Source organism: Hyperolius riggenbachi, chromosome 2 (assembly GCF_040937935.1).
Source record: "Hyperolius riggenbachi isolate aHypRig1 chromosome 2, aHypRig1.pri, whole genome shotgun sequence".
Lineage (NCBI taxonomy): Eukaryota > Metazoa > Chordata > Amphibia > Anura > Hyperoliidae > Hyperolius > Hyperolius riggenbachi.
The window spans coordinates 228,261,938-228,289,707 of record NC_090647.1 but is presented as its reverse complement, the minus strand read 5'-3'; the positions used below and the strand labels follow the sequence as shown (position 1 = coordinate 228,289,707).

Here is a 27,770-nt window from a genome sequence, read left to right as displayed (position 1 = left end):
TCTGGAATGGCCATCTCAATCCCCAGACCTGAATATAATTGAAAATCTGTGGTGTGAGTTAAAGAGAGCTGTCCGTGCTCGGAAGCCATCAAACCTGAATGAACTAGAGATGTTTTGTAAAGAGGAATGGCCCAAAATACCTTCAACCAGAATCTAGACTCTGGGACCTACAGGAAGCGTTTAGCGGCTGTAATTTCTGCAAATGGAGGATCTACTAAATATTGATTTCATTTCTTTTTTGTGGTGCCCAAATTTATGCACCTGCCTAATTTTGTTTAACCTCCTTGGCGGTAACCCCGTGTGTGACACGGGGTAAGCCGCCGGAGGGTGCCGCTCAGGCCCTGCTGGGCCGATTTACATAATTTTTTTTTCAAACACGCAGCTAGCACTTTGTTAGCTGCGTGTTTGGTCTGATCCCCGCCGCCGATGCGCCGCTACCCGCCGCGGATACAGGCCCCCCCCCCGCATACCCCTTGCGCAGCCTGGCTAATCGCCGCCAGGCTGCGCTATGGGGTGGATCGGGACTCCCTATGACGTCGATGACGTCACTCCGTTCGTCGCCATGGCGACGGGGGAAGCCCTCAAGGAAATCCCGTTCAGAACGGGATTTCCTTATGGGCAAGCGGCGATCGGAGGGGACGGGCGGACGCGCGGGGAGGGGGAAAGCATGTAGCTAGCGCTAGGCTAGCTACATGCTAGAAAAAAAAAACGGTGAAAAAAAACCCTCCCGCGGTTGCGCAGCCGCAGGAATTATACCGCCAGGGGGGTTAAACAATTATTGCGCACTTTCTGTAAATCCAATAAACTTCATTTCACTTCTCAAATATTACTGTGTGTGTGTGTCTCCTATATGACATATTTAACGGACAACAATTTATACAGGAAAATCATGATGATTAAAAAGTAACATAACAATTAACTTTTGCATCCCACTGTAACTTAGATAAAAAAGCGGCTTCCTGTTTATTTATCTAAAATATCCATACTACTTCCTGCTGAGGAACCAGCCTACAGTCCAGGCTTCTTTTTTTTTTTCTTTCACACACGGAAATAAATCGCTTATAGCTGAACAGAGGAGGAGGTCGCTTTCTAGTGACGCCAGGATCTGTAAGAGGTGCTATAAATTATTCTATGCAGCCAGCATTTGTAACCAGATACACTACCTAATATGTGTTTCTCTCACTATTACAAACATGCTACCAGGGTTATCCCAGTAGCCAAAATTCACTGTAGTGCCCCTTTAATAATCACTGAAGGTACCTCCCCACAGTCATCAGTCAAGTTTAACTTTTCCCCAAAATTTGGTGATTGGGGAACTCAGACTTCTGGTGCGTTCACACACAGATTTTAACCCCTTGGGGCGAGAATTCAGGGCCTGAGTTCTGTACAGACTAGGTATGATCAATGAGATGCAAATTTGTCCAAAATTATGCAAATGTATGCAGTTTGAAAACAGACCAATCAAATTAAACCCAGGTTTAATTAAATTGATCCATTTTCAAGCTGCATATATTTGCATAAGAATTTGCATACATTTGCATAAATTCAGAAACATTTGCATACCTGTGATCATCCCCTAGTACAGACGTGTTGCATGTTCTGCTGCAATGGAGGGGGGAGAAGGGCCGACAGCTTCACAAAGAAGAAGGGGTAAAGAGATGAACAGTGGCCTAGTCCAGCACTCAGATGAGATAATCTGGCAGTTTGGATCTCTCACAGATGTGTCGTGGCCACTATACAGACACTAGATTTTTGCCAGAGGCACCCATCAGCTGCCTCTGCTGAGAGCCACCTAGCATGTGTACAAGGCTTTAGTTTTTGGTATAACACGCTGACATATCAGACCCAATAAGCAGTTATCTTAAAGGACAACTATCATGAAAAATTGTTACATTAAAAGAGACACTAAAGCGGAAAAAAAATTATGATGAATTGGTTGTGTAGTATAGCTAAGAAATAAAACATTAGGAGCAGAGACATAAATATTGTTTCCAGAAACTCCAGTTGTTTTCTATGCAAAAGAGCCATTGAGCTTCACGACTTTCAAAGTCGCAGAGAGCTCTGTCTTCTGAAGCTTATCTCAACTGTCTCTAACTGTATTGTTTTTTTTTCCTGCAGAGGACAGTTCAAAAGTACACTAGCCTACACTGTAAAATCATTTAGAATGCTGAGTAGTGTGTAAACTGCAAATAATAGAAAATGATGCAATGTTATAAAAACAAAACACTATAACTAAAAATAAAAATATGAGAATACTTTCTTTGCTACTAATGTTCTAGTTATTATCTTTACTGCACAACCAATTCATTATATCGTATTTTTTTCACTTCAGTGTCTCTTTAAAATACATTTAAAATGTAGATTTCTCCCAGAGTAACATACATTATATATTACTTTTTTCCTATGTCACTGTCACATTAGCTAGTGAAAATATTACAGGTTTTGGATTAGTCTATCTTCTCATGGGGGATTCTAATTTTTTTTAATTTTTTTTTTACAAAAGCACTTACGCTGTACACCCTCCTGCCTCCAATGATAATGACCCATGCCCAAGCTCGCCCCTCTCGGCAGTGTACGAGACTGATGTGCTATGACACCTGTCAGCATCAGGGCCGGATTTGGACTTCCCAGTGCCCTAGGCCCGGTACCACCAACCCCCCCCCCCCCCCCCCCCCACACACACACACACACACACACACACTCGGGGTGAATACACACATCAGACCATAGTCTTTGGAAAATGAAGGATCACAGACCAATTTTACCCCCTTCCATGTAGTATGAGGGCCATACCTACAAAGTCTATTCTATTGAGCTGAACTCCCCATCAGATAGAAATCTTTGCAAGATGCTGCACACAAAGATGCTGTACACATGCAACAGATCAGTATCTGCAAAAGATCTGTTCCTGCAAAAGATCCGTTTCTGCAAAATGCATTCATAGTCTATGATATCTGCAGATCCTCATACACACCTTGTTTAACAAACATTCATCTGCAGATCAGATCCACCAGGATGGATCTTCAGATCTGCAGATGATTGTCTGATCTGCAGATAATTGTCTGTTAAACAAGGTGTGTCTGCAGATATCATAGACTATGAATGCATTTTGCAGGAACGGATCTTTTGCAGGAACAGATCTTTTGCAGATATTGATCTTTTGAACGTGTTCAGCATCTTGCAAAGATTTTTATCTGATGGGGAGTTCAGCTCCATAGAATAGACTGTGTAGGTATGGCTCTCATACTCCATGGAAGGGGGTAAAATTGGTCTGTGATCTTTCATTTTCCAAAGACTGTGGTCTGATGTGTGTATGAGCCTTTAGGAAAATGAAAGATCACAGACCAATTTTACCCCCTTCCATGTAGTATGAGAGCCATACCTACAGTCTATTCTATGGAGCTGAACTCCCCATCAGACAGAAATCTTTGCAAGATGCTGCACACAAAGATGCTGTAAACATTCAAAAGATCAGTATCTGCAAAAGATCTGTTCCTGCAAAATGCATTCATAGTCTATGATATCTGCAGATCATCATACACACCTTGTTTAACAGACATTCATCTGCAGATCCGATCCACCAGGATGGATTTTCAGATCTGCAGATGATTGTCTGATCTGCAGATGAATGTCAGTTAAACAAGGTGTGTATGATGATCTGCAGATCTCATAGACTATGAATGCAATTTGCAGGAACGGATCTGTGGCAGGAACAGATCTTTTGCAGATACTGATCTTTTGTGTCTGTACAGCATCTTTGTGTGCAGCATCTTGCAAAGATTTTTTCTGATGGGGAGTTCAGCTCCATAGAAAAGACTGTGAAGGTATGGCTCTCATACTACATGAAGGGTGGTAAGATTGGACTGTGATCTTTCTTTTTCCAAAGACTATAGTCTGATATGTGTATGAGCCTTAACGATCACTTGTTTGCAGGATACCTATGAATGTTTTCTCTCTGAAAAATGATGAATGATTGTTTTTCCTGTTAGAGCAGTGAGTCCCTAATGCCTGGTACACACCAGATAGATGGGTTGAATCGGATTTTCCGATCACTTATACAAAGTCGATTAGAAAAATGATCAGAAATCAGATTAGACCTGTCAGAAATAATCAATTTGAACCCATCTATCTGATGGCAAATTGCATGGTGTGTACCAGGCATGAAGTAGCAGAGCGGCATTCATCTCCCTCTCTGCTCTTCTGTAATCACAGATCTGTTGCATTTATTTTATAGTATTTATTGTACTGATTCTTTCACAGGTGTTTTTTTTACTGTTTGCCAACACGGTACAAATATATATTTTTTTAATTTTTAGTGTATGTTATTACTTTTGGTATACAAAACAGAATGTAACAATACAAAAGTATACAACAGTACATTTGTAATTATAATTATAGAGAAGTTGTCTATCTCATACTAGACTACTGCTGCCTTTAAAATGAGCCAGCAAGGGGTTAAGATTTAGCTTAGAAGGGGCTGCCATAAATCTCTCTAAGGAAAAGAAACCCTTATCTGTTTAAGATTTACAATCCAGGGGGAGAGAGGAGAAGGAATGGCTCAAGTCATTAACAGAATCTGACCAGCAATACATTGTTTAGCCTAGCTTGAGTTGTAAAGTGGAAATAATTCTGTTAAAATGTTTACTTTTATTGGATCAGAAATTGTCTACATTGTGATCCATGTTTCTCTCACCCCTGGCAATAAACGGAAGCGTGTATGTTCAGTAGATAGCACTGTCTCATCGCACACCACGAAGTAAGGAAAATACACGGAGCTCTGGAATTCTGACTGTGTGTGTGCAGCAAAGCCGGGGCGCTTTGGAGCAGGAGAAATGATTTATTTTGACATGCAGCCTCTTATCTCTCTCAGGTCCTGCCGCCCTTTTATCCTTCTGATTTTTTTCCGCCCTAGGCCGTGACCTTTGGGGCCTTTGCAGAAATCCGGCCCTGGTCAGCATTGAATGCTAGGAAAGCCTCAGGCCCTGATAGCGTGTCGCCAGCCTGCCTGAAAACTTGCTCATGGCAGCTGGCTCCCATCCTCACTGCCATCTCTGCCAAGTCACTACGTAAAGGCAAGGTTCCCGCATGTTTCAAGAAGTCCACCAACATCCCTGTTCCCACAAAAAACAAGGAATCCCCAAATTCAATAACTTCAGGCCCCTAGCCCTTACATACGTCATCATTAAGAACTTCACATCTGCCCTCCTGGACCCATTTCAGTTTTTATATAGAGAAAACAGGTCCACTGACTTGCTATCAATATCTGCCTGGAGCTCATTACCGACCAATCTGGACAGATCAGACTCATACACAAGTATCCTCCTTCTAGACTTTATCTCAACCTTCAATACAATCTCTCCCCACATACTGCACAATAATCTTGCAGAACTCTGTTTATGGATCACGTACTTCCTCACCAACAGGTCCCAAGTTGTCAAGCTGGGTGCGATATCTCCTCTCAACCAAGGATCATCAACACTAGTGGCCCACAAGGCTGCGCCCTGTCACCGATCCTGTTCTCCAGCTACAAGAACTGCATATTCATGGCAAACTCTAGCAAAGTCGTCATACTTGTGGACCACACCACCGTTGTCGGCCTTGTACCCAAAAACCAGTAGGCCTACCGAAAAGAGATTGATAGAATGTGCCACTGGTGTAAAGGAAACTAGCTGGTCCACAACACAGCCAAAACCGTTGAGCTGATCATCAACTTCAGGAAACATGCCCCTAACCCACCTCTGATCCTTATTGATGGCAATGAAGTCGAAAGTCCACTGTCTGCCTACTAGGCACAACCATACAGCCCAAATAAAAGCCCAGCAGATACTATTTTTCCTTCTCCAACTCAAGAAGTTCGTCATGTCCCAGGAATTTCTAAGGTTCTTCTACTCCTCCACTACGGAATCCATCCTCTATTCTTCCATCCTGGTCTGGTACGCCAGCTCCACTAGTGACAGATACAAACTTCATAGGGTCATCAGATTAGCAGAAAGGATCATTGGGAAACCCCTTCCCTCACTAGACCTCCTCCACACCAGACTGTGCTTCAGAGCAATGAGGATAGCCAAGAACCCCTTACACCCAGGTTACTCTTTCTTCAGTTGGCTTCCATCAGGCTGGATGATTTGGGCCATCTCCTCCAGGACCTTGAGACATAGGAACACTTATGTCCCCTTTGCTGTCAAGCTCTTAAACTCTCTTCACGCTCTGCCCCCTCCAGTGTTCATTCCCCCTCATGTCCCCCCTTTGACTGCAGCTGCCACTGTGTGCAATCCATGGGTACTGTTATCGATAACACTGCTTAGCGATAAAATTACTCTTGCCTATACTACCACTTTAGCTGTTTGTGTATTATCTTACCTCCTATTGTGAGCCATATGCTCCCTGTATATGCCAAAACCAATTCCAAGCATGACCCAGTCATGGTTGGCGAGTAAAAATGAGTCTGATTCTGAACGGCAGTTGCTCAGACCTACTACCCAAATAGTGTGCAAACAAGGAGGGAAAGTGGCATACATCTTTGTATAGATCCTTTCGCTGGAGTGCTTTTCAAGAGAATAAAGATAATTCTGAGAATCCTTCTTGAGGAGATGGACTTGTCTAAAATGTGTCAGTTCTGTCAGCTTTTTACTACTCACTGTAAGTGACCGCAACATAGGGGGAAAAAAAGTAATTTATAGTACATTTTACCCAGGGTTTAATGTACATTTTATTTGTATTGGTTTTCAATTTTACAATTTTTCGGCATAGTGGTCCTTTAACAAGACATTTCTCAATGCAGAGGTTTCACATGGAAATTACATGTGTAATGTATTGTATAGCCATATTCAGCAATATCACATCTAATAGCAAATAAAGACACCATTGGCTGGTCTAATAATTATTATATGGATAATTCTAGTCTAATTTTTGTGGTTTCACTTGATTAACTCCACCATTGCCTGTTAGAACTCACTGCTTTGCTTTACCACACTCTCCCAAACTGACTTTGTCTATAGCATTTGATGTGCTAATGATTAACAGTTCCTGCAGTGCCGCAGATTGACGTACAATACTCGCACTACTGCTGTGTCTCTTCCTGTACAGCAGATTACTTTTATCTTACAGTGTCATTCTTTGGTAAAGGATGATTGCGCTGTTAGGAATGAGTCAGCTTAAGGTGCCCATACACTCGTCAGATTGGCAGCAGACAGATAAGAAATGCATCTGATGATCTATCTGATGCGTTTTTAGAACATTTTTTACCAGGATAGAATTCCAATAGATTTCAGTTTGAAATCTGTTGAAATTCGATCTGATGGCATTTTTTGCCATCAGATTTCCATTAAGGCCAATGCAAACTGATAAGCAATCTCATCAGATCGACCTAAATTTTCCACCCTGCTAGTTCGATGGAAATCCATCGAAATCGATCGAAATCGGCCGTCGATCGGTCGATTGGCCAACCGATTTGCGATCGATCGCGATCGATCGGTCGGCCAGAAAATCGGCTGAGTGTATGGGCTGCTTTAGTGTAAGCAGACTCATGTCTGCATCTAACATGTAGCATCTCTGAATACAAAAACTGCACTGTGAATTTTTCCAAAATACTTGTATTTCATCACATTTGTATTTTTCTGCAGGGTTATATTCTTCAATTGAGGATATTCCAGATAATATTGTCCATGATCACGACAAGAATGGCCTGCCCAGGCTATCTTCATACAGTATATCAGAAGTGCATGAACGGTATGGTCCTTCCCTCTGTCTCTTCTTCTCTTGTGTCGTGTAGCACATACATTTATACTTTAACCAGTTAATGCAAAATCGATCTTTTAAAACGTCCTGTGTTTTGCACCTTTTAGTGCAAAACAGGTGTTTAAAACAACCCATTTTTCTGCAGGATGGATCGGTTTCAAGGCCGCTTCCCACCATCAGCGGGTGCTCGGGAAGTTGTTAATCTGCAATACTTTGACATAAGCTGACATACACTCTTGTTAGAAAACATTTTTTTGTTTTTTTTTTTGTTTTTTTTTAGTGTTCCAGAGTACAGTAATTCAGAGTAATTTTTCAATTATTTAATAAGAGGAGGTGGAGAAGATGCTTGGGCAGTTATAGGTTTCAGATACTCCACTAATTCAAGCCAAAGGTCTTGCTACTTGACACTTACAGGGCTTGATTTACAGAATGCAACATATTCCTCCACTGCTAATATTTCACGACCAGCCAAATAATGCAAGTGATCATGTAGTGAGAGGGATACAGAGGCTGCCATATTTATTTCCTAACCACTTCAGCCAGTAATCAGCCCAGCAATGTCACCTGAGGTATTGGGTCCTGATCCCCGACGGACGATATCAGTCAAGCCCGTAAGTATGGGCCGTAATGGGCTAAGTAAACCTCCTAATTGAGATATGTGTGGGGTGTCAAACCATAGTTTATAAAGGCTGGTTAAAATCACATTCGAACTATGCAAAATTAGCAAAACGCATTGTTTTCATTTTCTTCTCAATGTAAAAGACAATGTTTTCACAATACATTTAAGTTATATATTCAGACTTAAAACTACAATGTTGAATGTCGAGAGATCACGCAACTTCAATTCACCACAAATGTCAGAAAATAAAGTTGTGTTAATGTTTTCATGGCTTGATTTGTGTAACTGCAATACATTCTTCTGTATGTAGCTGTATTGATTATGACTTCACATGTAAAGATCCTGTTTATTCAAAATTTCCCCTTCTATGGAGCCTCTTCTAATACCTGCAAGGTCTTTTTCTTCTGAACCACTCCCAGCGCCCTGTTTTCGGTGCCTTTCAGCGTGTAGCACCGCCCCCTTGCAGCAAAGGCTCTTGTCCCTTTCTATTTTTCAAGTAGAGAGAATGCCATGGAGTTTTGCTGCATTAAAGCGGTATAAAACACTGACATAATATTCAATAAAAACATGTTTTCCTACTTTTTATATGCCATACGGTTATCATATTTGCTTTTGTGCATAAGTATTATTACTCATTTAGAAATTACAAGTTGTTTTGCTCTGAGAGCTGCCTTTGCATTTTATACACAACTGGTTTTATTCATCTTGTATTGAAAGCAGAAATGCTTTCTGAGTGTCTGACTGTGTTCAGGAGTGTCTGCACAGTCGGAGAATGTGTCACATTCCACACTTGATACAATTAAGTAAACACAAGATAACATTATCTCCAGTTCGGATGCGTCCAGCTTTCTCTGCACTGAGCTTGTAACTCCTGTGTTTAACTAATTGAATGCTGTTCTAGTAAAAAAAAAATGGTGGTAGTATATAATATGCTGTAAATAATATTTTAGAGCAAAGAAGAAATGCTGGGTTTCGTTCCGCTTTAAAAGAGGATCCATAGAAGGTAACATTTTGACTAAATTGGCTCTTATAGGGCCATATGCAATTCACTTTTTCTCCTAGGAGATAATTTTTCCTCTTATTTTTAAAATAACATTTCAGCACTCTTCAATTGAAAAAGTACTGAAAAGTAGGTGAAAAAGTATTGTCAAAATTATTCTGAGTATTTTCTTGCTTGCTGGTGGCTTAAAGGGCATTTTATTGATAAGGTGTGAAAATATCACCTAGGAGAAAACTTAGGCGAAAAGGTAAACTGAATAAGGGTCATGGACCCATATGCAATTAACTTTTTCTCCTGAGTTTTCTCCTAAGGGCCTATTTCCACTAGCGTGCGTTCGAATAGTGTCCAGAAATCCGCATCCGGTTTTTAATGTGGATATACATTTCACATATGCGTTTTTAATGCAAAAATTTGTGTTGCGATTTGAAATCTGCCCAGCAACAACACGTCACATGTTAAATGTGTTTGTTGGGCAATTTGCGTTCGCAATGCGAATTCCCACGTTTGTAATGCGTGTTACATGCAGACCCATTGACAAACAGCCACAATTCGCATCCATATTCCATCCGAATCTGGAAAAATGCAGCATGCCATCCAGATTTTTTCTGCACTGCAATCACAAATTTGCATTGACTAGATCCATTCACTACACAGTGGATATAGGCCCTAAGTGATGTTTTCTAACTTGTCAATAAAATGCTTTTTAAATCACCAGCAAGCAAGAAAATTCTTCAAATAGTTTTGATACTGGTACTTTTTCAATTGCAAAGTGCTGAAAAGTTATTCTAAATAGAAGATAGAAAATGATCTTCTAGGAGATAACTCAGGAGAAAAGTGAATTGCATATGGGTCATAAACCCAGTTATTTTCATATTATAAATCAAAATATTTGCAACTATTCCTCATGCACAAATTGCAGCCCTCAGCTGCGTCCTTAGGGCTCATAGTTAGTGAGTTGAAATGCATACCTGTAAATGAATTAAGTGTGAATGGGTTTGTGAGTTGCTGTGCATTTTAACGCATTTCCACAAGTTTTAACTCCCAACAGGTTGAAATTCACTGCACAGCAACTCAATGGCCTCAATTCACTAAGCAGTTTAGACTAGACTACAGATGGTGTTTAGTCTACTGATGGTTTGGTGTAATGTTTTAGACCTGTTTTTAGACCTGGTCTAACATTCAGTAATTGCACAATTCACAAAGGCAAAGAAGGAGTAACCACGCCCACTTTTTCTGACAAGTATTAGACCAGCTTATTTCTGTTGGTAAAGTAATTCTGTAAGGTACTTTAGATGTGAGGATGGAACCTTTTGCATTAATTATGCAGGAGTTTAATTGTATGCAGAGGAGAGCTCATCAAAGGAGAAGAATGTCAGTCATAGCCAGAGGCGGGACAAGGTCCTCCAGCACCCAAGGCTGAGACACCAAAGTGCGCCCCTCCATCCCTGCCACCCCAGCCGTCACACACTGATTGCTAGACTAAGAGGCGCCACAGGGCCCACAACCTCCCCAACACCTTAATATCTAGTTATCTGGCTTGCAGTCACTGCTATGTATCCCTTTTCTGATTTCTTTTTGCTTCAAACACAATTAAGAATGACAGCTGAATGAATTGTGCGCCCCCTCCTACACTGCGCCCTGAGGTTGGAGCCTCTCCAGCCTATGCCTCGGCCCGGCCCTGGTCATAGCCACTTGTTTATGAATTGCATCTTTTGATCATTCCCCCTGCTTTATCCACCTGATTACCAAATTGTTTAGACCAGGTCTAAAACATTTGGTAATAGTGAATTCCCCTTTGATGCAACTGACCAAACCATCGGTAGACTTAAAACCATCAGTAGACTAGTCTAAACTGCTTAGTGAATTGAGGCCAATGTTGTAGTCTATGGACTTTCATGTTCCCATAAAAAATGCACACTATATGCAGTGAGTTCATTTGTATTCTGTATTTTGCATATATCCGTTCCCACTTGCAATGGTTGGATCATTTCAGGATAAAAAGACTATCAGTTACCCTAAGAAAGGATGGCATCTGAAGGGACTCTGTGGGGAGCTGATATTAAAGCACCCAGAATAAACACGGAATTTGGACTTACCTGGGGCTTCCTCGAGCTCCCCGTAGGCCAGGAGGTCCCTTGGAACCTGCATACAGAATGTTAAATATAGCATCTCCACGTAATAATTTCTAATTTGCAGAAATACAAAGTATTTTTTTTTTTTTACCAAACTGTAACATCTTTATTGTCTCCTATTAACGCTAATAATTGTTTTTTTTCTATTATTTCATTATATCAGACTGGACTCTTATTTCAAATTTTTAATAGTCCGGGATCCATTTGAACGGCTTATTTCAGCCTACAAGGACAAGTTTCTAAATAATCCACGTTTTGAGCCATGGTACAAGCACAACATTGCTCCTGTCATCATCCGCAAGTATAGAAAGAATCATTCGAATATTAAGGGAGGTCTGCAGTTTCAAGACTTTGTACGATACTTGGGGGACCCAAACCACAGGTTTCTTGATCTCCAGTTTGGAGATTATATAATACACTGGGTAACTTATGTGGAACTGTGCGCACCTTGTGAAATTAATTATAATGTGATTGGACATCATGAGACACTTGAGGAAGATGCTTCATACATCCTAAAGGAAGCCGGTATAGGCAATTTGGTATCTTATCCCCCTATACCTCCTGGAATTACACATTACAATCAGTCTAAGGTGGAGCATTATTTCTCCACCGTAACAAAGCGGGACATCAGACGCCTTTACAAACGATATGAAGGAGATTTCAAACTTTTTGGATACAAAGAGCCAACTTTCTTATTTTAACTATGTTGGTATTAATTACTATGGATTCTGCTACCTGTCACTGTCTGCCCCAACCATAGGACAGCCAAGTCTATACTGATGGTGGGTTCTCTGTGATGCACTTAGCCCACTTGCACTGATGTATGGCTTGGATTTATTATGCTGGGGATATTTTCTGAGAAACCATCTTGTGTTTACTTGTTGAGAAGAAAATCAAATGTGAATTATGAAGCTTATTTGTTTACAGCTTAAAAGTATTAGCAATATGCACTGTACAACAGCTGAATGTTGCCATAGATATTTGCATTGCTGGTGCCACCAGCTTTGTCTTACTACTCATTGTTGTGTTTGTAATGTGCCATTCTAGAAAAACCACACTTACTAACAATGCCAGCTGATCAGTTAGGAACCAGAATACCGTGAAACTATGTTACATTTTCACAACGTTTTGAAGGAATTCTTATGGCTTTTCAATGGAAGTCCTACATGCTAAGCACGATCTAACCATCTCTGTACAAAGCCTTATCTACAGTATATGTCCTCCACATCAACAGGCCAGTAGGGATAGGGTTGTTTAGACACATTGGCCTATATGCAATTAACTTTTACTGATGAGTTGTCTCCCAGGACCTAGGTGATATTTTCACACCTTATCATAAAATGCATTTTAAACCACCAGCAAGCAGTGCAGTACTTTTAAGTACTTTTTTTCAATTGTAAAATAGTGAAAAGTAAGTTTAAAGAGAAGATGAAAATGATCTCCTTGGAGATGACTACCCCCCAAAAAGTTAATTGCATATGGGCCCTTGAATTATCCAGTTTAACCATTAATGTCCACACCTAGGTTCAGATTACTTCTGATTGTAGATCCTATAATTTTATTAAATTTGAGGCACTACTGATTTGTTTGGCGAACAAACATGTTGCTGGCCACATATGGATATTTCCCCAAAAAATGTTTAAAATATATACATTTTAGGTATGATTAGAAAAGATTATATTCCTGTGAGATCCACTTTATGCCAGTGAACGGTCCAATAATAAATCCTTATGAAGATAGAAGTGTAACTTTCTGACAACTGGAGTTCGTTGGACGTATAAAGCCTGCTCTTCACCAAGGCTTCCACTCCTGTAGTTCTTTTCCCCCAAAACATCTTCTGTTTCCAGTGAAATTTCTGAATGCCCTTGCTGCACTAACTATGGTGTGTGTGTGTGTGTGTGTGTGTGTGTGTGTGTGTGTGTGTGTGTGTGTGTGTGTGTGTGTGTGTGTGTGTGTGTGTGTGTGTGTCATGGCAGTGCTTAATAACAAAGAAAAACTTTACTGTTTTTATAACTTAATAAAATTGCTTTTTTTGTTTTTCTGTACATCGTATAAATGTAGTCACTGTAAAATAAACCTCATCCTGATTTACATTCTGAAGAGGTATCTAAACCAGAAGATGTCTATTCATTGGGCTTCTGTAGTGTCCACATAAACTGTGTGGCCTATCAGCTTTTCTGGCCTCCCCTCTGTGTTAAAACTATGCCCTACGTTCAAAGCTCCAGGTCGAAGAGAGGTGCATGCTCTATCCACTCTGCCTGCCCTCTTCCATCGCACTCACGATCTGCTGTTCAGAGCAGCTGCATAAGAGAGTGGTTCTGGGCATGTACTGAATGGAAACATTTGTATTCGCACACACCCAGGAGGCTTCTAGCCCAGGTCACTGCACACAACTATGGGGGACAAAATATGTGTCCTTCAGCAGTGAACAGGATGGGGGGGGGGGGAGGTATATTGCCAGAATAGGGGCCAGAAAAAGTGAGGGGACACAGAGTTTATGGGGCCACTAAAAAAGCCTCAGATATTGCAGAGTTCACGTGTGCTTTAAATTTATCAGACAAGGTGATTCGCTATGGAATGTGTGTGTGTGTGTGTGTGTGTGTGTGTGTGTGTGTCCAGCTATAAAGTAAGCAGGAATGCAGGAATATCACATGATCTCCCAGAGTACTATGGGGCAAAGCCAACATGACCTCAAAGGTTAGGGTAAAAATCACTGGAGGGCAGGGTCAGTTGCCAATACATACATCTGAAGTCAAAAAAGGTGCAGGCGCTACTGCGGTCTCCCGGGGTGTTGTTGTCGCACAATTCCCTCTCCTCACTTCCTCCGTGAGATGTCCAGAAAGTGCACAGCAGCCCTCAGGTCGATTTTACATATAGGGGAAAAAACAAATAACACAGCATATAGGGTAATAACGTCTGGTAATGAGTTTTAAAACCTCCACCTGCCCCACATCACACCGGTGTAGCACACTCCAATGCCAATGTATATAGATTGCGCTCACCAGATAGTGTGGCTGCTCGATCACAAACAGCACACAACGCTTGTTATAAATCGTCAATCGATCATGGGACTCCTTAATCTTGCTTCAAAACCCCCTGTAGTCCTACTCAATGGAACCTCCAGGCATAATGAGAGAAAACACACAATAGTGCAATATCTTTACACTTTCTATGGCACCTCCACCTCACCCTGGTGTAGCACCCTGTGCTGTAACTAAAATGCGCTCACCAGATGCATTGGCTGCTCAATCACAAACAGCAAAATAAGCCCAGCAGTTTCCAGGTTAAAATCCTGTTCCTTCAGATGTAGCTTCCTTAAAAACTAAACAGAACCTTCCATTGCGCAGTACTACTTTAATATACATAAAAGACATCCAAGAATTGCACTCACATTTTCCATAAAGTTAAAAGGCATATACAGATAAAACTCCAGCGTCCTGGATCACAACAGCATGCTCTCCTTGGTGTGCCGACCTCTAGCCCCGCCCAACGCGTTTCGTCCGAAGACTCATCAGGAGCTAATGATTGGTCAGCACACTAGAAGTTTAAATATCCCAATAGCCGTTTCTCACCCAATCACGAGCTCTCCACAGCAACCAGCCCGCCTCGCTGCAGGAACCTCCTCCCCTCCATCTATGGACAGCGTGTGCGCAGCTGCAAGCCCCATAGTGCTCCCCGTGCACTTCCTGGTCGCCAACGCGAACAGACTACAATACCCATAATGCATGCGACATTTCCGGCTCGCCGTCATCCCCTGTCTCAGTGTAGGAGAAGGATGGGACCGCCTATCCTGTCCCGCGCAAGCCAATAGCATTGCTGCCCAGAGCCCGCACATCCCTCCTCCCCCATCCACAAACAACAAACAGAGTAACCATGGCAACTCATACCGGGTTATACAACTCGTATATCCGTGCTATTAGCCTCCAAAAAAAGGCATCAACAGTGCTTACAGTAATATCATAGTGTCCCATTTCAAATAACATCCTGTAAGTTAAACATATTATCTCATATTAGTGCATACGGTGAATATTAGATTAAACAGTGGCTATATGAGGATTTATTTTTCCTTTTCTACCACCACTCTAGTATTTTATCGCTAATGTAGACCATCAAACTGTATCACCCTCCCCTTACCCCAATACGTTAATCCCCCACTTCAAAAGCACCCATCCCTCCCTATTGCAAAGCCCCTCCCACCTCCTACCTCTTAATACATACATCTGACTAGGATACTTAAGGTAAGAATAGGTATTCTGAATAATGATCCCATCCTACTATGGCCTCAATTCACTAAGCAGCTTAGACTAGTCTACAGATGGTTTTTAGTCTACTGATGGTTTGGTGTAATGTTTTAGACCTGTTTTTAGACGTGGTCTAACATTCAGTAATTACACAATTCACAAAGGCAAACAAGGAGTAACCACTCCTACTTTTTCTGACAGAGAGATTAGACCAGCTGATTTCTGTAGGTAAAGTAATTCTGTAAAATATTTTAGATGTGAGGATGGAACCTTTTGAATTAATTATGTAGGAGTTTAATTGTATGCAGAGGAGAGCTCATCAAAGAAGAAGGATGTCAGTCATAGCTACTTGTTTGTGAATTGCATCTTTTGATCATTTCCCCTGCTTTACCCACCTAATTACCAGATGGTTTAGACCAGGTCTAAAAACAGGTCTAAAACATTTGGTAATAGTGAATCCCCCTTTTGATGCAACTGACCAAACCATCAGTAGACTAAAAACCATCAGTAGACTAGTCTAAACTGCTTAGTGAATTGAGGCCATTATGTAATTTCAGTCCCCCTTTAAGAGTTAGCTTTGAGCAAATTGAAAGCAAACCTGTAGGGATTAAAAAGTGCCCCTGGGTCCTTATGAGGCTTTCCCATCCTCAGGCTGCTTGTTCAAGCACTGGGACACCCAAGCCAATAGCAGCAATAATATTTACAGTGGCCTGTCTGCGCATATGCACTAGCGGCTCATGTCTGCAATGCAGGTTGAACTTGGACTCAGCTATTTCCACCAGATCCCGAGCGGAGAGCTGCTAATGTGCATGGATGCACACCGACAAGCGATGACAAGGAGATTTTTGGGGGAGTCGGCGCGCTCCTGTCCATGTTTGCAATGGCCTACATACGTGTGTGTGTGTGTATATATGTATATGTATGTGTATATATATATATATATATATATATATATATATATATATATATATATATATATATTATAGGTAGGTAGCCAGAACTGTGGAATCTGCTGGCTCTGTTTGCCAGGGTCTGCAATATTGCTTTTTCTTTAATAAAACAGGAGTTACTGAGAGAGAAATAGTTGCTGCAGACAATACGAGTTATCTCTGCCTCTCCAGCACACCAGGCAGAAGCTTGATACCTGAAGACAGAGCAGAGGGCGACTGTGAGTTAGTGCTGTGACACTACACAGCCTAAAGTTCAATTGTCTTCAGATACATTGATGATTATTCCGGGTAACAGTTTTAGGAATGATTGCTGTGTGTTTTTATCGATCTATATAGCATTGTCATCTTCAGTGCATAGGGCATTCTTAGTGGGATAATGATTGCTGTGTTTAACATTTGGGTGTAATGATGGCTTTAATGGTAATTTTGGTAATAAAAAGTGCTTATATAGACATACTACAGTATAAAGTAATGTCTCCTGAAAAGGCACAGCTCCTGTGCAAATAAAGAAATGTGTAGAATCCTTTCTGTGAGGGCAATATGGGTATAGCTTTTGCAGTCGAGTTCCTGAGTTCATGTACATTTGAGGGGTTTAGATGAGCTATATAAATAAATATGAGGAACTTATTCATGTGTTACTTCCTTTAGCTTCGGGAAGCAGATTCTGCTGTTTCCTAAAGTACAACTTTAGTCAGGACATTTTTTTTAAATTTAGTTTTAAATGCAGTATGTCAGTGTTAGACCCTCTTATCGGCCTTAAAGAGAAACCGTAACCAAGGATTAAACTTCATCCCAATTAGTAGCTGATGCCCCCTTTCCCATGAGAAATCTTTACCTTTTCTCAAACTGCGCATTAGGGGGCTCTGTATGGGTGATATTGTGGTGAAACCCCTCCCACAGTGTGATGTCAGCACCATGGTCCTGACATCACACTGTGGTAGCCTTGTTGCATTGTGGGAAATAACAGCTGTTTCCAACTGCCAAAAATGCATCATCTCTTACAACAGAGATCACCTGCAAGCAGTAAAAATGTCGCAATGAGCTAATTGCCAGAATGTAAATCAGGGAGTGAAAAGATTTTACAATAGGCAAACACTGACTAAATCGATTATAAATAATTATTGTAAAAATCAAGCACTTTTTTTCATTACATTATTTTCACAGGAGTTCCTTTTTAAATTAGTATCTGGACATTTCCTCACCTCCTGTGTTGTCTCTTTCCAGGTGACACTGACAGCAGTAAAATGTGTTTTTATTGCTGTCTGTGCCCACTTTCGGCAGGTATATGTACTTCGTGTCAATACTTACATCATGGGAAAAGAGAGGGCCCAACACATCAGAATAGGGAAAGAACACAGCAAAATCTACAAAAGTGTTTTTAACTTTTCCCTTCTTAAGCTAAAGAAAAGAAGAACCAAAGTTTTGCTTTATAACTAAGCTACAGACTATTCATCTTATTACATACATACAAGGGTTTGAACGAATTGATATTCCTTGGGGTTGATATTCTTTAAAAACTGTGATCTTATGGTCAGAGGTGCTTTACACCACTAGCATAGGAAACTGTTAAATCTACTAGGGATATCGCTGCTTGTAGAAAAGAACTAAGGAAGACCTGCTGCTTTTTAGGATGGGTGTGGTTTGTGTTAAAATGAAACTCTTGACAATTATTTTGTACCCTGAGAGGAAACGTTGGTCATATTTTTGAAAGCAAGTCTTTTACTACTGTATGGGTATTAAGAAAGTCTACTATTAAAAGGATGTCTTTATACAGTATATTGTTTGAGTTATGTTCTTGAGTCTAAATTATAATTAATGCCACTCTACTGAAAGTGTTTGCTCTCTTGAAATTCAGTTTGAACATGAGTATGAAAAACACTCATAGCCATCTCTGAGAGAAAATATTATCATCATAATGAGGATATTTATGGTCATTTCCAAAAACAGGAAGCCTTCACATTGTTTTGTAACCTTCCCTCCAACCTGCCCTAACATAAAGGTGCCCCGCACACAGACACACACATCCACATCCCATATATTCACAAAGGAAAGTTCCAGCATACTATTGTTTAACCTCCTGAGCGTTACACCACTCAGGAGGTTTTGCCATTTTGTGCCCGCCAGTCCCCCCAAGAGATCCCGCGACTGAAAACCCTATAATTAGCACTAGACTAGCTAGTACAAATGCCCGGCAACCCCCCCGATCCCTGCCGCTCCCCCGTTTATTCATTACCCAGCCTGGATCCAGCGATCGGCGCAGCCTCGCCCATACAGCTCCAGTCTTCACTATGGGGAGGATGGCTCATGACGTCATGCGCAAACCCGATCCTCCCCATTGAGAGACTGAAGCTGTGCAGGGAGGCTGCGCGATCGCTGGATCCAGGGGGGAGTAATGTATTAAAGAGGGGATCGGGGGCTTCCTGGCACTTGTACTCGCTAGCCTAGTGCTAGCTAAAGGGTTTTCCGTCGCGTGATATCATTTATTCTGCATGGGGGACTCCTGGGGCCAGTAAGCGGTATGCCCGACACAGTGTCTGGCATACCACTAAGGAGGTTAAGTTCAGGCCCCCATCAGCTTCTGGAAGCAGGCCACCGTGTCATTGCAGCAGACAGGCCTCCTGCAGTAACTTCTGACAACTATAGCAGAAGTGTGGCTGTTGTAGCCACAAATCTCATATGTGAGCAAAGGGGAGGGTTTTTGGATGGAGCACAGGGGCGTGGCAGAGGGGTCAGGACACTGCTTGTCAGAGCCAAAGCAGCCTGCATCGGCTACGGCTCCATAATTGTCTGGATAGAGACCCTGAAGCTGCAGATACTCAGAGGTAGGATGGGGATGGGGAGGGAGTAATAAAACATATTGTAGAAGAGGGCTTAACATTTGTGGGCAAAGGATGATATTTATTGCTGGATTCAAATGGGAAGCTCTCAGTATACAGTAATAACTTATTCACTCTATCATTCTATGTACTGGATCTTTTTTTCAATATAAATCAGTGTTTTTAAGAGGTTTGAAATACAACTGAATATCAAAAAAAGTGTATGGGGTAAGTTGTGCTAAAACAAATTAACATACTTAAAATATTGTAAAGTAATTGGCAACAACCATGTAAAACCTCTTGAGAATTTCTTACTGAGGATAAGTGGCTGATACTTCCTCTTTCCGTTCCGGATACTTTCTCCTTCCGTCTGTCAAGGAGGAAGTATCTGGAAGATGTAGAGGGACGTGGAGCACTGTGGCCAGAGGCGGCAAACGAGGTGTGTTAATTTCCTCTGTTGCTGCTTTTGTCCACTAATAGAGATGGCCCGAACCTCCGATTTTAGGTTCGCAAACCTTCGCCAAACGTTCGATTTGCGCGAACTTTCACGAACCACAATAGACTTCAATGGGGAAGCGAACTTTGAAAACTAGAAACATTTATGCTGGCCACAAAAGTGATGTAAAAGCTGTTTCAAGGGGTCTAACACCTGGAGGGGGGCATGGCGGAGTGGGATAGATGCCAAAAAACCCGGGGAAAAATCTGGATTTGACGCAAAGCAGTGTTTTAAGGGCAGAAATTGCATTGAATGCTAAATTGCAGGATTAAAGTGCTTTCAAACATCTTGCATGTGTATACATAAATCAGGGAGTGTAATTAGAGTAATGCTTCACACTGACACACCAAACTCACTGTGTAACGCACTGCAAACAGCTGTTTGTGTAGTGACGGCCGTGCAAAATTATTATAGTGGCTGCTGCTAGCAGCGGCCTTAAAAATTCAGGAATCCACCTAGAGTCCTGGGCCCTGTTGGTGGTGGCAGAGAAGGCAGTCAAGCGGCGTGCAGGCAGAGATGCTGTGTGTGGGGACTGACTTAGTGCACAGTGAACAACAGGTAGGTGTATGCAGTGGATATTACAATGTGCACCTGTCAGTCACACACAGACAGGTACCGGACAGGCACAGTGACACTTCGTGCGCTCACGTGGTGGGTGGGCGCACTGAAGTGAGCAACAGCAGGTAGGTACTGTATATGCAGTGGGTATTACAATGTGCACCTGTCACACACAGACAGGTACCGGACAGGCACAGTGACACTGCGTGCGCTCAGGTAGGTGGGTGGGTGCACAGTGAACAACAGGTAGGTAGGTATATGCAGTAATGGGTACTACAATGTGCACCTGTCACACACAGACAGGTACCGGACAGGCACAGTGACACTGCGTGCACTCACGTAGGTGGGTGGGTGCACAGTGAACTACAGGTAGGTATATGCAGTGGGTATTACAATGTGCACCTGTCACACACAGACAGGTACCAGACATTAGAGTGAATGGTGATATCCTTTTTACCAGGGCACATATTGCGCCCTTTTTATCTGCTTCAGATAAAAGGTAGGGGGAGCTGTGTACAAGGTGGTGGCTGTGGCTAGTTAAGGATCTTACTAGGTAAGTATAATTACTTGCTTACCTGAAGAAGTAAGTATTCGAGTAGTGTCTAAAGATAGTAAGTAGATGTAAGTAATGAACAGATTGTGGAATGTAGTTCCAGAGAAGTGGGGAAAACACTTCTTTTTTTATGTGAGAATGAGAAGAGATGACTAGAGAGGAGAATGTTGTTAGTGCAGTGCAGGGCTGGCCCGCTCATGAGGTGGGGTGAAACTTTTGCCTCAGGCGGCAAACTTCTAGGGGCAGCACCCGCCCATCCGCGGGGGGTGGCCGCCGAGCTGGAGGGGTAGCGGGCAGGACGGGGGCATTGGGCCTAGCGGTGGGGAGGGGGTCGGACCCCCCCTCCCTCGCCTGGGACCCCCCGATCTGCACTCCCCTCCAGCTGTAAATAGTTAGGAAGCAGCTCCCCACCGCTAGGCCCAATACCCCCGACCTGCCCGCTACCCCTCCGGCTCGGCGGCGACCCACGGGGGGGCGTCAATCTTTTCTAAATTTGCCTCAGGCGGCAAAAAGTCTAGGGCTGGCCCTGGTGCAGTGGAGATTACATGCAGGGCGGTGTCTGGAGACAAGTTTGGTTCAGTACATAGGAGCAAGACTGTAAAGTGCTTTGCAGGTGAAAGTTAGGATCTTGAATTGTATCCTTTGTGTGATAGGCTGTCAATGGAGGGACTGACAGAGTGGGTTAGCATTAGAGGAGAGAGAGGAGAGGTAAATGAGTTGTGAAGATTCAAATAGTTACCAAGTTCCTGTCAGGACACCAATAAAAACTCAAGAAGAGCTCTAAGGGCTAGTTCACATGGGGCACTTCTTTTCAGCGCCTCGCTTTGCTGATCGCGGGCAATAAGCAAAGCCATCTGACAAATGTATCCCTATGGGATCATTCTCACTGCAGTGTTTGCAATTTGCATAAATCCCAAACGTTTTGGCAGCAATTGGGATGTGGTTCTTATTCTCATGAGCGGGAATTGGAAATCGGTGTAAAATCGGCAACATTTTGTGACGCAAAATCACAATCAATTGCAACTTGTGTGTTGCACTCCGCATGTGAACCAGCCCTAATCTCTTCCCAAACTATCCAGATCTAAAATACGGTACATTAACATTTTTTTACTACTGGACTTCAGAGCAAAAATGACTGTACAGTGATTATTGTATAAACATTACACAAATGTCATTGTCACATAAAATATGCTTGCATAAAATAGAAATACATTCCAAGAAGTCTAATGCCAGTTTCTGTATTTCCGGTTACCTGACAGAAATTGTTCAATGTTTACAGATGAGCTCAACAAAAGGAATTTTCATACATTTAATGTAGCACAACACCCCAAAGCACTGAAAGCCAATCACTTTCCTTTTTTGTCTGGATTTGCAGTCCTGCAGTAACAGAAAACATGCCAAATACTTTGCCTCACCTGGCAATATAACCCTAAAAATCTCTTTTCCACCTTTGCTGTGTTTGTTTCCATCCTACATCTAGCTGGTGGTTGGATCCCTCTGATATAATTCTCTTCAAGTTCTTATCAGCAACAAATTTAGCCCACACCTGGTAGATTGTTTTTTTTCTTAGCTATTCCATCTTCTCTAGATGTGTCACCTCCCATTTACACCCTGTTTCAAGCTATTTTTTCTACTGTCCTGTGATGCTTACATGAAAGATAATGATCTCAGTCTCTATGGTGGGGAAACATTCACATCCACATGTACAGATTTGTATACATGGGAGCTCTCCAAAATCTGAAGCTTCAGTATGTACAGTATGAGTGCTTCACCTATCCAGCTGTACAAGGGTGCTTCACCTATCCAGCTGTACAAGGGTGCGTCACCTGTCCAGCTGTACTACGGTGCTTCACCTATCTAACTGTAAAAGGGTGCTTCACCTATCCAACTGTACTAGGATACTTCACCTATCTAACTGTACTAGGATACTTCACCTATCTAACTGTACTAGGATGCTTCACATATCCAACTGTACTAGGAGGCTTCACATATCCAACTGTACTAGGGTGCTTCATCTGTCCAACTGTACTGGGATACATTTATTTATTTATTTTTAATAAGGCTGTACGAACGCCTGACTTATGAACGACCCACCGATACAAACGGCATGGATTCTGTGTTTCCATGGGACGAGTCAAATTTTTTTTTTCAAATTGGACTTGTAGTTTTTGAGAAAATCAATTTTAAAAAATTCAAAGAAAAAAAATGGCTTTTAAACTTGTATAAGCAGGTACAGAGGGCTGAGGTGACACAGAGGGTGACATTGGAGGTACAGGGGACAGAGATGGCACATGTTCTGACTTAAGAACAGATTCAGGTTAAGAACGAACCTACAGTCGTTTGATAACCGGTGACTACCTGTACTGTATATTTTATTTGTATTTAGATTGATTTATTCTGTTGTTAATTGAGGTGATCGAAAATACAACCACAAAACAGCCTGAAATATACACAGTGAATGTTTTCAGATGCCATAACATCTGCAATTGTTATACTTATGGGCCGCGGAACCATGGATGGCGTCCCCCGCTCTCTGTGCGCAGCTGACCGTAGTTTGTTGACAATGGCCGGAGCATGCGGAATGGAGTCAGGCATCGCGTTCGCATTGCCGGGGACTTGGCGTACATTTTTCTGCATGCACATGCGTCTGGGGTTCGCGCCAAACTGGCTATAAAAGACGAGCCCTCTCAATCGGCCAATGCTGTTCATTCTGACAGCTGAGTGGTTGCTCTAGCCTTGCTCTTCCAGCCTGCCTTCCAGTTTGTTGCTGATACTGGTTCTGACCCAGTTTGCCTCTGACGCTCCTCAATCAGCTGCCTGCTCCTGACTCGGATTGCACCTGGATTTTGTTCTTGTCTGCTGCCTGCCCTTGACTTGGATTGTACTTGGATTCTGCTCTTGTCCTTGTCTGCTGCCTGACTCTGATTGTACTTTGATTCTGCTCTTGTCTGCTGCCTGCCTTTGACTCGGATTGTACCTGGATTCTGCTCTTGTCTGCTTCCTGCCCCTGACTCAGATTGTACCTGGACTCAGATATTATCTGAAGACTCTAAATCACATCGAGGTTCTCTCGGCCACTTCCTGAGGATATCCCAGTTGTGACCTGGTGAGCACTAGGTCGCAAAAGTCCATCATCCCTTGCAGGGTGCTCTGGTGAAAACCCGTGGTCACTTAGATTCCACATCTGGGTAACCCCTTGGGTTTAGTGGAAGGGTGAACAGTGTCCGAAGATCTAAAAATAATTCTGTTCAGCTGTTTTGATCCACACACTTTTGACACTCTTGACTATGTATAACCGTCATGTGACCAATCATGTCTTCCTCCTCCAGTTCTCCTTATCTGAACCATGCTGTGCAATACCATCACATGTTAGATTGACCATGTATTCACCCTAAATACGTTTTTACTACATGTACCATTTCTTCTGCGCTGATATTTAACAGTGTTTTTTTTCAGTTACCTCAGTATTTAGATAAACAGACTCTGGTCTGATTCAATAATCTTTTCTCAAAAGCAATTTATCAATAAAATATATCTTTAGACCCCACAAAAGTACCCAAAATAAGTTTTCTCCAGTGAACTAAAGTTCGATTTTGTTGTTCTTACTGACTCTTTGGTGCATTTTATGCTGCCAGGTGTTGAAAGGGTATTTTGTAGATAAGGGTGGAAGAAGTTTTGTTTGATTGTTAAAACACATCATACCAGGTCTTACTGCATTTGCCACAGTTTAGGTATGTAACGTATTAAAAAAAAAACTCTTGCGCCAAAGCAAACAATAATGCTAAAATGTATTTACATAAAAAGCACATCAATGCATAACCATACCATTAAAAACTGTGATTGCGAACAAAATAGACGAAGCTTTCCAATTTAAACGTCCAAACAGCAAGACCGAAATATACAGTGTGTGTGTGTGTGTGTGTGTGTGTGTGTGTATGTACTGTATGTATGTATGTATGTATATATATATATATATATATATATATATACACACACAGTAGGATTGGCTACTATGTGGTGACATCACCCCCAAACTTCCGGTTGTCGTACCAGGAAGAGTCTGTATGCTAAAAACCAGCTTTGAAAGGATAGCGGAAAATTCACTACCAAACGAGTTGCCAGCCGGGACTCATGCTGCAAGGACTTTCTACTCTGAGTTTGTTGGCCTCCTCCGCCTCTCCCTCCGATACGTGGAAGCGTGAGTTTAACACACTAAACTGCAAGCCGCAAGTGCGACAAGTGAATGCTGACGGTCGTTGTTATAGGAACTGCCTGTATTGAGGAAGTAACTTTGAGACTTGACTGCCTAAATGAAACTGCAGGAACAGAACTTTGAGTTAAGGATAAGAGATTTACTGCAAAGCCATGATTGTTCACTATAGATTAAGGAGCATGCTCAGTAGGATTCGTTCCTTACAGTCGGTATTAGAAGCATTGCGTATATTCTTGCTATTTGGACGTTTGATTTGGGAAGCTTTGTTTATTTTGATCACAGTCAGAGTTTTTAATGGTATGGTTATGCGTTGATGTGCTTTTTATGAAAATACATTTTAGCATTATTGTTTGCTAAGGCACAAGAGTTTTTTTAATACATTTTATTCTGTTATACGGTGGGGGTGGGGGTAACCCCAATAACTCAGTGCAGCCTCTTGATTTTTCTAATAACAAGCGCTAAAAAATTCCTTTATCATTTACATTTTAAGTATGCGCCTTCTGGCATATATCTTTGTGATTCATTTATGTGAAATGTATCCTATCAAATGAAACCGTGAACTACACACCTCTGTTTTCCTCTTATCTGTATCATACTAATTATATTATATTTATTTGTATATTTTTATGGCCGTGGGCTTAAATTAAGATTTGATCTCTTTTCTGGAGTTGGCACCTTTTCTGAATGACTTCCAGCAATTTGGACATTTTGTACATTTTATTGTATTTTCTGTCTATTCTATTCTTATTGCCATTTTTTTGGTATTACTCTTGGCCACTAGATGGTGCTTTTCCTTCTCCCATTTTGTAAATGTGCCTACTGCCTTTCTGACCACTAGATATCATATATTGTATATCTATTTCCATATTCCTGTATTCAGGGCTCTATAAACTTTGAAGTTCTAATGTATTTCTTTATGTGATATTTGCTTAATATATTTTAACTGTAATGGACATTTGTATGTTAATGGCTGATGAGCTTGTAAGAGCAGATGTTCTGTACTGGCGTTAGTCTATACCAGGTCTATGGCCCATATGCAATTCACTTTTTATCTTAAGTTTTCTCCTAGTTGATATTTTCAAACTTGTCCATAAAATGCATTTTAAACCACCAGGAAGCAAGAAAACACTCAAAATGATTTTGATAGTACTTTTTTACCTACTTTTTGCTACTTTTTCAATTGCAAAATGCTGGAAAGTTATTTTAAATTGAAAATGAACAATTATCTCCTATGAGAAAACACAGGAGAAAAATGTAATTGCATATGGTCCTATGTGTCATCACTTACACTCTTGGATGGGTGCACTATCGCTGTGGCGGTCAGGTATAGTAGATGCTGGAAACCTAAAGCTAATGGCATTTATTATCCACATAGGAGATGGATGCATTGATACACAAGAGGCACCTGCAATCTCTCTCCACACCTGTGGTAACATTCTGAAAACTTTAGGGATGAGAGAAATCATTAGATTCCACTCAACTGAAATTTCAGTGGAATTTGAAATGTTCTGTGTGGAAGGTACTTCCCATTACAGTCTATTGAGGGGCATATTCCTCGCTACACACCACTATAAAACTCTATAAAGGGCTTTGCAATGATAGTTGAGCTCCTTATCTATAATTTTGGTTACATTGTAAAGAGGGCTTTGCTGCCCCACCCCATCTATTAGCCCCAGGAAACCCCTTGTGGACAATGTTGGTAAGCACTGCTCAGGGAGCTGGAGCCTCATACTTGTGGGTTGTGAATTCCCTGAGGGTTATCAGCCTACATGAGGAAGAAGAGGGTTAAGCTGCTTGGGAGTGGGAACCCTACACTTGTGTGTTTCCTCCTTTTTTTGGTTTACATGTTTAATGTTTCAGGGTGAGGTAGTGGGTATATTAACTTCTAACTTCAATTGTATAAAAGTACAGAAAAGTTTAAAGTACCACAGATTTTTCATCTCTTAATAACTTTTAATCTTATATAAACAAATGATAAGGATGCTAACCAGGCAATCCAAAAGTTAAAAATCACTATTACTTGTCTTGTTGACAAATGATCATTCCCCAGTTTACCTGACTCTTATTTGGTACATTGCCTCACAAAGGAAGTTGCAGGGCATGCTGGGTTTTCTGTTTTTGCTTCTTTACTTCCCCTTCAGACTTAACCAATGCAGCATGATTGGCTGAAGCCTTTTTCACACCAGCCCCGCCCCCTCCCCCCCACGCACACACACGCACGTGCGCACACACACACCTCTGTTCCTCTCAGATTGGCCAATATTTTTCATGCTGAGACAATGCACTTTCTACTATACTTTCTTATGTATTTGTTTTGCCTATTGTGGTTATATCTTTGTATTGAGGAGCTTTTTTTGCTATTATAGGCACTGTTATTGGCCGGAGGAAGTGGGCTTAGACCCGCAAAACGCTTTGCCTGTGCTAAATAAAAAATCTTTTGTAAAATTACAAAGAT

At 41.6% G+C, this 27,770-nt stretch overlaps 1 protein-coding gene across 2 annotated transcripts in view; it reads left to right on the top strand.

Moving 5' to 3' along the window:
- Positions 1 to 18,437, top strand: part of CHST10 (carbohydrate sulfotransferase 10) — a 67,282-nt gene extending 48,845 nt beyond the window's left edge. For both annotated transcript variants that reach the window (XM_068268272.1, XM_068268273.1), the window contains exons 5-6: positions 7,623 to 7,728; positions 11,652 to 18,437. In XM_068268272.1, coding sequence (XP_068124373.1) covers positions 7,623 to 7,728; positions 11,652 to 12,189 — 644 coding nt within the window. In that variant the 3' untranslated portion in view covers positions 12,190 to 18,437. The remainder of the gene's footprint in view (positions 1 to 7,622; positions 7,729 to 11,651) is intronic.
- Positions 18,438 to 27,770: the final 9,333 nt, after the last annotated feature.